General features: G+C 35.0%; 1 protein-coding gene across 2 annotated transcripts in view; it reads right to left on the minus strand.

Moving 5' to 3' along the window:
* Positions 1-13,379, minus strand: part of LOC111056113 (modular serine protease) — a 36,915-nt gene extending 23,536 nt beyond the window's left edge. For both annotated transcript variants that reach the window (XM_039426441.1, XM_039426440.1), the window contains exons 1-6: positions 12,714-13,379; positions 9,652-9,706; positions 7,972-8,082; positions 6,007-6,159; positions 3,562-3,681; positions 200-376 (exon numbers count right to left, since the gene is read on the minus strand). In XM_039426441.1, coding sequence (XP_039282375.1) covers positions 200-376; positions 3,562-3,681; positions 6,007-6,159; positions 7,972-8,082; positions 9,652-9,706; positions 12,714-12,795 — 698 coding nt within the window. In that variant the 5' untranslated portion in view covers positions 12,796-13,379. The remainder of the gene's footprint in view (positions 1-199; positions 377-3,561; positions 3,682-6,006; positions 6,160-7,971; positions 8,083-9,651; positions 9,707-12,713) is intronic.
* Positions 13,380-13,795: the final 416 nt, after the last annotated feature.

A 13,795-nucleotide genomic window follows, 5' to 3' on the forward strand; every position in this document is an offset into this window, starting at 1 on the left:
AATTATACTCTACTCTGTGATAATATACTCAAATGACTATGCCAATGTGTTCTTGTATATACGCTGACAAATAAATTATCCTATTCTATCATATTTCCATTCTATTCTCGTCAATGACAAGAATTATTGCATATATGAGCAAGTGGAGGTTGAATGTGACTTTATCACTATTTGACAAGTGGACTAATCAAGTACTCACTTTGTTGGTGGAGGTTTTTGAAGCCCAGGAAGATCCAATGGAACCGGTTCAGGTTTGGGACGATTGCAAAGGAGGTAATGTTCATCAGAGCCATCCGCGCAGTCGTTTCTAGAATTGCAGCGACCATTTGCACTGATGCAGCCCCCATACGCGCACCTGAATGAGCCGGGCGGACAACTGGAAAATTGCAAAATCAATCAAATTATTACAAATATTTCATTGATGACATGTAAGATAAGAATTGATTGCTTAAATGAGTCTGGTGTACAACTGAGAAATTGCAAAATCAATCAAATTATTACAAATATGTCATTTAGGATAAAAATTGATTGCTTGAATGAGCCTGGTGGACAACTGAAAAATCAATCAAATTATTAGAAATATTGCATTGATGACATGTAAGATGAAAATTGATTGCTTGAATGAGCCTGGTGTAGTACAACTGAGAAACTGCAGAATCAATCAAATTATTACAAATATGTCATTGATGACATGTAAGATAAAAATTTATTTTTTGTGTAGTTGAGAAGTTGATATTGTGGTAATTATTCATATAGAATGAAAAAGACTAGGAAATTGTCAAAAAAACACAGATTTATTGATACTTAGAAAGACCGGTTTCGGTTATTACACCATTGTCAATCTCTGATGAACTAAAACTAAATACAAGAGCAGCAGAATTTATACTAGTAGGCGAGTACTGCTATTGGGCGTATGAACGCCAGCCATTGGCCCAGCTAGACAGTCTCCTCCCACTCAACGGTGTGACAAAATGGCGGCTTTATTAAGACTGTCTAGCTGGGCCAATGGCAGGCGTTCATGCCCTTGACCAATAGCAGTACTCGCCTACTAGTATAAATTCTGCTGCTCTTGTATTTAGTTTTAGTTCATCAGAGATTGACAATGGTGTAATAACCGAAACCGGTCTTTCTAAGTATCAATAAATCTGTGTTTTTGACAATTTCCTAGTATTTTTCATTCAATAAAAATTGATTGCTTGAATGAGCCGGGTGGACAACTGAAAAATTAAAAATCAATCAAATTTTTACAAATTTGTCATTGATGGCATTTAGGATAAAATTGATTGCTTGAATGATCCTGGTGGACAACTGGAAAATTGCAATATCAATCAATGTATTACAAATATACCATTAATGACATTCACGATAATTTTACAACTCATTAGGGACTATAGTGTGGTCCACGTTATAATGGCAGTGGAGAAAGATTGAAAAACGTTCCCGATCCTCTGTCTTGTCAATGGCTTCTATAGACGGTAGATGATACAGGTTTATTGATGTAATATTAACGGTTCATTTTCGTTCGAAATAATCAATTATATTTTTACTATATATTCTTATATAACTTTAAAGTGAAAAAACGCTCACATTATTTGGTGTAGCAGTTTAAACTCGGTTTCTGTTTGGCTTGAGAATGCGCAAAACCAGCACGAAACGCGTCGCCACACCAAAGAATGTGAGTGTATTTTCACTTTAAAGTTATATAAGAATACAATAGTAATAATTCCAGTGAAAACAAGATGGATATCCAACAACGAATTATATTTTATTAAGCAAGAAATTATATTTTTCAATAATTTCATAATCAATATTAATAGAAAGGTCGTTGGAAGAGAAAAAAGTTTGTTCTGCAGCATTTCTGGATGTGAGTCAAGCTTTTGGGGCCGATTCTCTATCTTCTGTTTACAAGTGATCTACCATGTCTCGAGAATAATACAATAGCAACATTTGCCGACGACACAGCAATATTAGCCATAGATGACAAGATTGAAAGTGCCACAGCAAAACTTCAAAGATCTCTCGGAAAAATTGAAGACTGGACAACAAAATGGAAGATTAAACTCAATGAAGCAAAATCAGTTCATATCAATTTCACCAACAAGAGGACGCAACCCATACCAATAACCATTAACAATCAAATAGTACCATTTTCCAATGATGCCAGGTACCTAGGTATGACTTTAGATGCAAAGCTTCGCTGGAAAGTCCATGTTAAGAAGAAGAGAGAAGAGCTGGGAATAAAATACAAGAGACTCTGGTGGCTGATTGGAAGGAACTCCATCCTGTCAATTCCAAACAAAGTACTCCTGTATAAGCAGATTTATATTTATACACTATTTATCCGTACCTATTAAGCCTATCGGTACCTATTATGGACGTATGGTATACAACTTTGGGGGTGTACCAAAGACAGTAATATCAAAGACATACAACGCTTCCAAAACAAGGTGCTGAGAAACATTGCTGATGCTCCTTGGTACGTCAGAAACAGCGACCTTCACAGAGACCTGCAAGTCGACCTGGTATGCAGCGAAATCCAGAGGCATGCAGATAAACACGAGGCTCGACTCCACCAACACGACAACATCGAAGCAATCCAGCTGCTGGAAAATGAAGGATTGGTGAGGAGGCTGAAAAGGAAGAAGCCATTTGAACTGGTCTAGTGCTGATTCAAGTGTCTTGTGTCCAGTGAAAAGCAGAGCAGTGGAAATGAGTAAAACCCACCTGTGTAGTACAGTCATAAGCAGTGTACTAATAATATTAGAATTTGAATAGGAGACCCTATGGAGGATTCTCTTGTATGAAGTAGGTATTCATTAGTATTATAGGACAGAAAAGAGTTGCTCATTAGTCCCTAGACTAGATAGCAATGTATCGTTGAATATATATAAAAAAATAATAATCAAGATTAGATATTTTGTTAATTAATTAAACTTCTGAATTGTTGAAAAGCGATCTGGCAACAGAGCAAAGCGAGAAAGAGATAGCGTATTCGCTTTGTTGAATGATAAACAAGGATAGCAATATGGTACAATTGTTCATCAAGCACTGCCATTATAACGTGGACCTCACTACAGTCCTGTATTTTCTAATGTTAAATTATTTCAAAGATTAAGATTATAAGCCTATATTTTATCAATTTCAGTTCTTTTGCAGTGTTAAGGGGGCAAAAATTATGTAGCGGCGAAGGTAGCTTCAAGCTTGATAGTGTTAAATGTAATGCATGTGTTTAAATGAGTCAAGACATACAGCTCTACTATTCATCACCAGAGTGCGCCACTATTTAATTACATGCAACAAGGTCTATAAATAAGATACGGTCTCTAAGGTATATTAAAAAGGTCTTTATAATAGGTGTCTATAGACCTTGACATGCAACACTCTCAAGCTTAAAGCTACCTTCACCGATTAATTATGTTTGCTGCATCCTTAACACTGCAACAGAACCTAGCATAGCCCACTTTGTAGAGGGTACAGGATATCCCACAAGTAGTTTTGAAAATGTGTGCTCCCTAAATGTGCTATAATGCTATTTGATCAGCATTTAGATTGAAATAGTACCTCAGTTTGTCGTAGCAAGCAAGGATACTCTCATCTGATCTATCGGAGCAGTTAATTTCACCATCACACAGGCTTTTACCTGCAATGCACTCTCCATTACGACATTGAAATTGATCTTCCCTGAAACAAAAATTATAAGATCAAGATACTTCAAAACAGAATTCCAGTGGTTGAATTCAAAGTAAAATATATATAAATATAAACTTGTTGCAGTTTATACACTGAGTTACATTTGTGAATATTTGAAAAACTATTGAGGAGGAACTGATGTAGCTCCTCCTCAAGATTGAATAAATGCATACCTCAATGCGCCAAGAAAAGTAAGTGTTTTTCAAATATTTGCAAATTTAACACACTGTCTAAACTACAACAAAGTTAGTATGGAGTGTTTTGTCATGGAAAGCAACATAAAGTAAAATATATGGTTTGAGATTATTGATATTCACTGAAACAAAAATTATATAGCTACTTTATTTAGGCTGACCGGTACACTTTTTTTATTCTAATAAGCGAGTTATGGGTTGTTGAAGTTCTAACTTTCCAGATTCCGTTTTTTTCCAGATCATAAACGGTTTCGACTATATTAACAGAACTTCTCTTAAAAATTCAAAAATGTATCTTTCCAAACTAAAACATTTTATTCCCCATATCGTTCATAAATAAAAAAGTAACATTTTTTGTAAATTCGATAACTTGTTTATTTTGGCATTAATCGCGAAAAACGCAAATTAGAACAAAGCCAATGATATACTGAATGTTTAAAAAAAACTCCAATGGAAAATTCTAAATCGTTTATGATCTGGAAAGAAAACGGAGTTACCACTTCAACAACCCATTACTCGCTTATTAGACCACTTAAAAATGTCAGTTGCCACTTTTTCTCACTCTTATAATTATCTTAACAATATTATATTGAAAAAATATCCAATTTGAATACAAATAAGGTGCACTGAAGAGCCTTAAACAGAATTCCAGTTGTTAACTTCAATGTGAAATATTAGTACTAAATTTGGACTAGACCACTAATAATGAAGGGTAGTAGGCTACACTTATAATGCAGAGTGAGGCATAACCTTATGTATGGAAACCCTTCATAAGGGTGGAAACTGTTCTAGAAAAAATATTGTAACTTTCTGGATAAGTTATTGGTCGAATACTTTACCTTTTGAGCCAGACCAATATATTTTTATTAAAAGAAGTACAATCACTTAAGCGATTATATTAAGTGTTTTTTTCAGACTCCAACCCAATCAGCCAATAGGAGAGCTTCCAGTCCTTCCGACTCTAAAAACGCCTGGAAAAATTATTAATAAGGTCTGATCCTTGGTCGTACAACTAATATGGTCTGATCCTTAGACGTACAACTGAATTCCAAACCCTTATAAGGTGGTGACTTAGAGGTTGCAGCTCAAATATTTTAAATGTAAACAACTATTGTGTGATACTTCATTTTAAAGACCTTTTTAAAACAAGTAGAACGGCAACAATAAAACTTATCTATGATACTTGGCAGCTGATTGAAGTTTTACACCTGGTCGCACAAAAATCTGTAAACTTTTTAATCAGAACCAATCTTCTTATCAAAATACCTTCTCAGATTGATTCTTTTGGAATTTGATAATGATTAAAATTTAACAGGCTTTTGTGCAACTGGGCCTTAGTTTTTAAAGAAATGATTGGTACAGCAATGAAACTTGGAACAACAGGTTTTTGAATTGATAACGAAATACATTGAAAAAACTGGTTAAAAACAGATTACTTAATAAATTACCAAGAGGTGAAATGAGAGGTTCACCTGCAGTGGAGCAGTACTAGAACTTGGAACAACAGGTTTTAAATGCATTGAAAAAACTGGTAAAAGTGAATTCGTAAGGCTTTTATTTATTCATCATTTACAATCAACTCAAGGACAAAGAGACAGACTACAGTCCAAAACTTCTTTTCATCCCAATTTCATAAAATAAATTGTCCAAATAAAGGTTATGTGCGACTTTCCAATTCTTCACTAATTTCCACATTGAAACAAAACACAAACACTTGAAACAATTAATTTTGATATTAGAAAGATTAAGATCCGAATTTATAACAAAATTCCTTCTAGTTAGCACTCAAAACCGTAAAATAAATATTAATTTGAAATATTACTTTGAAGAGATAGTAATTTTGTTGGTGGGAGTCCCTTGTGAGAAGGTCCCACCGCCTGAATATATAATTTGAGCCGTCAATGGGCCTTACAACTGTCATACTTCAGCCGGGACTGACAGTGGAAACGTGTCCATCCGATAACACGGGAGTGATCTGGTTAAAAAACTTTTGGTAATGAGAGGGTTTGAACCCGGGATCTCTATGCTGTTACGCAAGCACTCTATCCACTAGAGCATGGACCACGGATCACTGGTTAAAATAGATTACTGAAATAACGAAGAGATAAAATGAGAGGTTCACCTGCATGGAGGAGACGCGCTATTAGTGAGCCATTGCACGCCACAAGACAACGATAATTCATCGGACTGGTCGGCGCAGTCATTCTGGCCGTTACACTTGAAATGGACGTCAACACATCCTCCGCTAGCACATCGAAACGAATTGGCCGGACAACTGCAACATTACATGAAAATTAAAACCTCACACCGCTGAAAGTTGATCTAGAAAATTGCGCATCAAACATTAACATGTTGTTCTTAAACATCAATCTAAAATTATTTATTTATTTAAATTGAAAATATACGAGGGTAAGTCAACTATTATCTGCAATATACACCGTGTCCCACGAAGAGGTTTATATATTACGTGCCCATTCATGCACCGAACTTTTTCAGATTTTACACAGTTTACAAAGTAGGTTCTAAAAATATTCTAGGAAAAGTTCCGCTCCCTAACCTTCGTACAAACAAAATGGCGGCATATTGAAAACCTTAATGAATTGAACAAAATTTCAATATGCCGCCATTTTCTTTCTATATGAAGGTTAGGGAGCTGAAATCTTCCCTGAATAATTTAAGAACCTACTTTGTAAACTGTGTAAAATTTGAAAAAGTTCGGTGCATGAATGGGCACGTAATATAAAATTAAACGTGTAAACCTCTTCGTGGGACACGGTATATATGTATTTTTGTTTATTTGAGCAGTACTGTTGATTTGCGTTAATGTTGCATTTTTTGCTTACTACTTGTCCTTATATATCTGTACAAGTTCCAAACTCTTCAATGTTTCTTTTCATTACGAACTGCTTGTTAATGATCACTCTCAAATACTTAAATTACGACATAGCAGTCTGATTTTCATGATTAAAAGCTATTAGCATAGAGAAACAATAGCGTGAGTAGATATCCCATGGTATAGGGAATTTATGTCGCAACTTTTACTGTTATCTCAAGCCGATTACTGTCGATTATTGTCAATTTTTACTGTTTTGTTGGGGTGAGAGTGTATGAACGGCACAATTTGAGAGACTATCAGCATCACACAGCTGCATGAGAAAAACTATGTGAACTATCGGCTTGGGATAACAGTAAGAGTTGCGACATAAACGCCCTATACCATGGGATATCTACTTATGCTATCGTTTCTCTATGCTATTAGCTACTACTCACGTTTGTGGAGCGCTTTCGGACGCTAGACCCTTTTCCAACACTGTGGTATTTCAATTCCATCATCACTGATAATCATGACCAATGCACTTTTCATTTGCACCAGAGAAGAGAATCGTTCAGTGAACTGTTCGCGCTCGGAAGGTGTATCAGGGGACAAAATTCGCCGGAACTCATTCGTTGTGGTAAAACTCTGTTTCCGTATTGTACTAAAAGTTTCAATAGATTTTCCCCCAATAATTTCTTGGATACTTGATGGAATGTACAGGATTGTGCGCATTTTTTTAAATACTGTATTTCAATAAGATGTGAATTTGGAAGCGGTTGCATTGGACTCCCAATTGAAATTTACATAAGATTAAACTATTGTAGAACATATTGTGCCACGAAAATGATTGAGTCAATGGTTAGCCTATTAAGGGCCCTATACACTAGGGAACTTGGATCGGCCAACTTGGTTCTTGTGTAACAAGTTCCCCAGTGTATATGGAAAATTGGCGAACCGCGAACCAAATTCGTGACGAATTTGGTCTTCAATCTGGATTAAAAACTTTGTTCGGTTCGTCCGCCAGGGCGATATTATTCTATCTATATATATATTCAATATATTTTCTTCCCACAGCAGCTGCAAACTTTGACACACTCATCTCTAGACCCCGAAAGACACTGGAGTAACGAACGGTTGTTCGCTCTCCCCACTACAGTGTGTGGACAAATCCTACACGAACTTGGTTTCCCGAACCAAGTTCCCTAGTGTATGGGGCCCTTTAGGAATTGATAATTTATAAAATTATGATAATAATAATAATTGTTACATTACCTTATGTTCATGCATATAGGTTGAATCTCATCTGATCCATCAGAACAGTTAGCAGTTCCATCACACACATTCCAGCCACTAATACATTCGCCGTTTTCACACGTTACAAATCTGAAAAAATATATAACAAACCATTGAATTGGATCTATATTTATTAAGATCTTGTACAGGTACATAGAAGCAATATTCATTAAGATAAATATAACATAAAAACAATAATTAAGAACAGTCGAATGACTATATACAGTCAGATCTGTGAACTCTTGAAGGGAGTATAGGGATAATGCTGTACTAAATGTCTTTTTATTAAAAACAACCTGTACCTTTCTGTAATTCTTCCAAATCTACCATAACCGTAAGGCTCAACTCACACTTACGCGACTCAGGTCGAGATGTAGAGCCCTTGAAGTTTTGTCCAGAACATGTGTTTATGAAGTAAAAAGTAAATTCGTATGGCTTTTGTTGGTGGGGAGTCCCTTGTGGGAAGGTCCCACCGCCTGAATATATAATTTGAGCCGTCAATGGGCCTTACGACTGTCATACTTCAGCCGGGACCGACAGTTTAATGTGACAATCCGATAACACGGGAGTGATCTGGTTAAAAAACTTTTGGTTGTGAGAGGGTTCGAACCCGGGATCTCTATGCTGCTACGCAAGCACTCTATCCACTAGACCACGGATCACTCCTGAATGTAATGTTTATGAAGTAATCGTTGAAGATATTAGTTTTGTCAAGTGCTGAACGAACCATTAGAACTGGAAGTTGGGGAAGGATCTTTGAAATAAGAGATCCTTTTGAGGTTATTCAAAGAGGTTGACACTCTTCATTCACTGTTTTACCAGCACTTTGATTGCCCACTTTTGTGCTTCAAAAACTTCATTCAGATGAATCTTAGGCTTAGCTCACACTTACGCGACTCAGGTCGAGAATAGACTCAACTCTAGTCGAGAGCATGTGTTTCCAAATGGTGACACTCAGACCAGTCGACCCTAGTCTCCGCGACGTCACCATTTGAAAACACATCATGCTCTCGATTAGAGTCAAGTCTCTTCTCGAGCTGAGTCGCGTAAGTGTGAGTTGAGCCTTTGTCTTATTTCTTATTCCGGGTAGTTCCTAACTTGCATGATTACATCAAATTATATATTGCCCATAGATCGTGAGGATATCAAGCCGAGAGAAAACTAATCTTACAGAATTAATTCTTTTCATATTCATTATTCTCAGAGCTTTTATTTCGCTGTATAAGGATTTTGCCAAGATTGATTTTGCTTGTGCACCCGTAATTGCAAAGTTGATCAAATGCGTTTGCTATGCATAGTAGCGTCTTGATGCTGAACGTTTAAATCGGTCCAGGGATCAACTTATGAGTAAGTTTCTGTACAGCAGCTTTACAATTTTGTATTACAACGTTTTTTGCTATAGTTTGTGCATTATGATTAATGCAGCAAATTTTGAGCATTAATTATGCATCTAGCCTATATAGGTATGTCCGTATCCATTGACTGTATCATGTATATAATACTCATATCATCTATATATCAAGCATATAAGTTAATAATTATATTCAATAACAATTATTAAAATTGAGTCATATTGGGACATCCTGTAAAATGTGTCCTTAAGGGTCCCACAAACTTACAAACCCTAAAAAAGTTATTATAAAGTGAAACACATATTACCCATCAGAACAGCTTCCTTGTACCAGTTGCGCTGCTCCAATAGTATTACTACTAACTGAAAAAGGAATAAAAGTATTATAAAACGGAAAAAAACTTGAATAAAATCAATAGAGAGCAAAGATTAACTAACCGACCACTCCTCAAAGTATCAAACCATATTAAAGGAGGGGGTGGATAAATTTGTTGATTAAAATCAAGTACCTATCGTATGGTAAGTATGAGTGAACTCATATACAATTCATGTGTAATAATTATCAATATTGTACTTACTACTGTAATAATATTATTACTATTCAAAGCTGTGTACACTAGGCGCACACCAAGACAAGACATGATCAGACACGTTTAGTCACAATACTTCATATAGCTGCTTGTGATGCAACTCACACTGATTAGTCATTGCAATTAGACATGTCTTCATAAGCAACTATGTGAAGTATTGTGACTAAACGTGACTAGTCTTGTCTCGACTAACCGGTGTACGTCCAGCCTAACTCGATAAGCCCTTATGCATTTATACAAAAATGAAATTGATATTGAATTGAAGAACAAAATTTCCGCTTTCATTTGCAGTAAACAATCCATAAAAAATCTGGTGTGGTACTCTCACACAACTTTCCTTGCTCATTGAACTGTGAGCCTCATTCTTAAACGAGAGTAATTCAGGGGAATAACATAATGACGATTGGCGGCAACATATTATTTGAAACTACGATCAGACTACTGTATATGTGTATAGCTTATATAATTGTTTTAAGAGTACTTTTTCCTTTGTGTAAATTGTGAAATTCGATGATTTTTTAAAAGTCGTCAAAACAGTTGTTCTACAGATGAAATATCTCGACTGTGTTTTTTCATAAACTGCTGTACCTACCTACCTCATGCACGAGAAGGAGGTTACAAAGTCCATTTCTCTAGGATGGGGTGGACCCACCATTAGTTTTCCAGGAAGGAGACTCATGCCAGTTGATAGGGCTCATGAATAGCTGATGGTGTAATTTTCCATGGATTCCAGAGAATCCATGGTGTAATTTTGAAGAAAATCGTTAGAGCCATTTACGAGAAAACCGTGAAAAACATGGTTTTTTAGTAATTATCCGCCATTTTTCTCAAGAATATTATGGAGCTCATGCAATTTTCCCAGGAATGAGACTCATGTCAGTTGATAGGGCTTATGAATAGCTATTTATGGTATAAATTTGAAGAAAATCGTTAGAGCCGTTTTCGAGAAAAACGTGAAAAACATGGTTTTTTAGTAATTATCAGTCATTTTTCCGCCATCTTGAATTGAATTTTATTGATTTTCTTACTGTCGGATCCTCATGGTATAAGGAACTTAAGTTTAAAATTTCAAGTCGATCGGTTAATTAGGAATGGAGTTATCGTGTTCACGGACATACACACACACACACACACATATATACACACACACACACAGACCATTACCCAAAAATCATGTTATTGGACTCAGGGGACTAGAAAACTATACGTATAGAAAACTTGGAACTAGGGTACCTTAATTTTTTTGGAAAGCAATACTTTCCTTACCTATGGTAATAGGGCAAGTAAAGTAAAAAATATAAATGTTTGTAAAGTTTGATCCGTGTTTTAAAAAATCAAGAATTGAAGATTCCACATTTTTACGGTCTCTTCAGTTTTTCGATGAAAAACAGTGTTTCAAGATCAATCTAAGGCAACTGAGCTTGTCAAAGATAACATTTTCGCCAATTTGGAACCAATCATAACTTTCTATAAAGTACTTGTAATATATTCTATAAAGTACTTAAAGTACTTCTATAAAGTAAATTGGTACTTGTTAAAGAGACTCTTAACAAACAAAATGAAAAAATATAAATCACCATTTTTTTAATAGGCTGTAACATTTTGATAGTATTGAAATCTAAGGTTTTGTTTATGAAAAAAAAGAGGAGAAAATTCTCTACAAACTTGACTACCTACATTTTGGAATTTTTATTTCAAGGTTTTTATACGATACGCAACTTTGATCAGGTATGGAAATCAACCACTAATTGTGTATAAAAATATGAATTTTGTACGTACTCAAGCTCAAGAATAAATTTTTTATATAATTTTACTTGTGATACTTGATTTTTAACCACCTCAACGAGCTGAGAAGAATGAGCTGTAAGCGGAGATCATGTAGTGGAAAATGTACTTTTTAGAATAACGCAAGGATTTCAAGAAAATTGGGAAAATTCAAAGACCCAACGTTTGGGGGTTTATAGGGGTGAAGCCACCCTCTGGCATGTCAGCAAATTTCAAATTCGAATTCAGCGCTCCAAAACACATAATATAGAGAAAAAATTATTTTGGGGCTGTAAAAGCTACCATCTATAGAAGGCATAGGTTCATCATATACAAGACAGAGGTTCGGCAATGTTGTTCTCCTATCTTTCTCCACTGCCATTATAACGTGGACCTCACTATAGAGTGGCCACTAACGGAAGGACATGCATGATAAACATGCATGTACACACATGTATATCATGCATGATGGACATGTATCTGCATGATAAACATGCATGTACATACATGTTTATCATGCATATATCATATATCATGCATGATGAACATGTGTCTGCATGATAAACATGCATGTCCTACCGTTAGTGGCCACCCTATAGTGAGGTCCACGTTATAAATGGCAGTGGAGAAAGATAGGAGAACAACGTTGCCGAACCTCTGTCTTGTCAATGCCTTTTATAGACGGTAGCTTAAACAGGTTTATTAATGTAGTATTAACTGTTCATTTTCGTTTAAAATACGGTAATCGATTACCTATAATGTACTAAGCAATAAATATAATATTTTTCAATAATTTTATAATGAATTTACTTAATTAAGATGAAATATTTTGTTAATTAATTAATTCTACATTGTTAAAAGATGACCTTGCAACAGAGCAAAGCGAGAAAGAGATAGAGCTATCCGCTTTGTTGAATGACAGACAAGGATATCAATGCCATTGCTAATCAAACAGTGCCATGATAACGTGGAACTCACTATAGGAGGCCATCGGCCATGCATCATGCATAACTCACCCAAAAGTATTATCAGAAACACAAAGAATTTTCCTTGTAGGCGTATTGTTACTAAATCAGAATCCATGATTAACATTCTCATCACAGCAAAACGTTTAACTTGCTGAAAATAATTATTTTTGAACTAAAAGACCAACTAAATAATGTCAAAAAAGTGTTATTAAAAACACAAATAATTTTCCTAGTAGGCTCATTGTTACTAAATCAGAATCCATGATTAACATTCTCATCACAGCAAAACATTTAACTTGCTAAAAATAATTATTTTTGAACTAAATGACCCACTAAATAATGTCAAAATCAATAACAAGCTATCATGAAGCTTGCGTATTTAATGGACTATTCAACGAAACACATTATCCTACTGGGTGCAAATTAAAAATAACACGAACATAATCCTGTCAAATGAAAAATTAAAACGTTTCTGTTGAACTACTTGTTGCTATTGTCCCATTATTCTATAATGACATCTACCCTACATAAATTTGTAGATTTATAATTTATTTTTTTTTATTTTTTATTTTTTTACCCTACATAAATTTGATTGATTATCAATTGTTACTTCATTGTGAAAAAGTCTTGAGAGTGTTACGGTATAATAAATTATAAATAATTGAAAATCTATGATAAGCAGCAATGATAATGTGAACTGAAATGTGAAGGCATGTCTGATAGTCTGATGTTCTGTTTTCGAGGTTAGGAATTAGGATCTACTCAGCTGACATTGGAACAGCTGAAATTAGACCAGCTGATCCCTAGTCCCTGATCAGGTGATCAGTAAAAGGAAATAGGTTATGTTCTATTGTCTGTGCTTGTGATTAAAACTGATAAAAGTAAAGAAGGAACAATAATTTATTATTATTTTACTCATTGGAAATTATCAAAGCGTTTTTTATATCATCATCATGGTTTATGCTTTCATAATCCATACTGTGGGGAGTAAAGAAGTAGCTATTCCGTATTATAAAGTTTTTACATGCTATAAAGTTGAATCAAATCCTTGTGACGAAAGTGTTGAAGCTTTATCTGATAGCAGCTTTGAAGAAACAGCTACTGAATCTTCAAGAAAAATTGATCAAAAC

Source organism: Nilaparvata lugens, chromosome 4 (genome assembly GCF_014356525.2).
Source record: "Nilaparvata lugens isolate BPH chromosome 4, ASM1435652v1, whole genome shotgun sequence".
NCBI classification, from domain to species: Eukaryota; Metazoa; Arthropoda; class Insecta; order Hemiptera; family Delphacidae; genus Nilaparvata; species Nilaparvata lugens.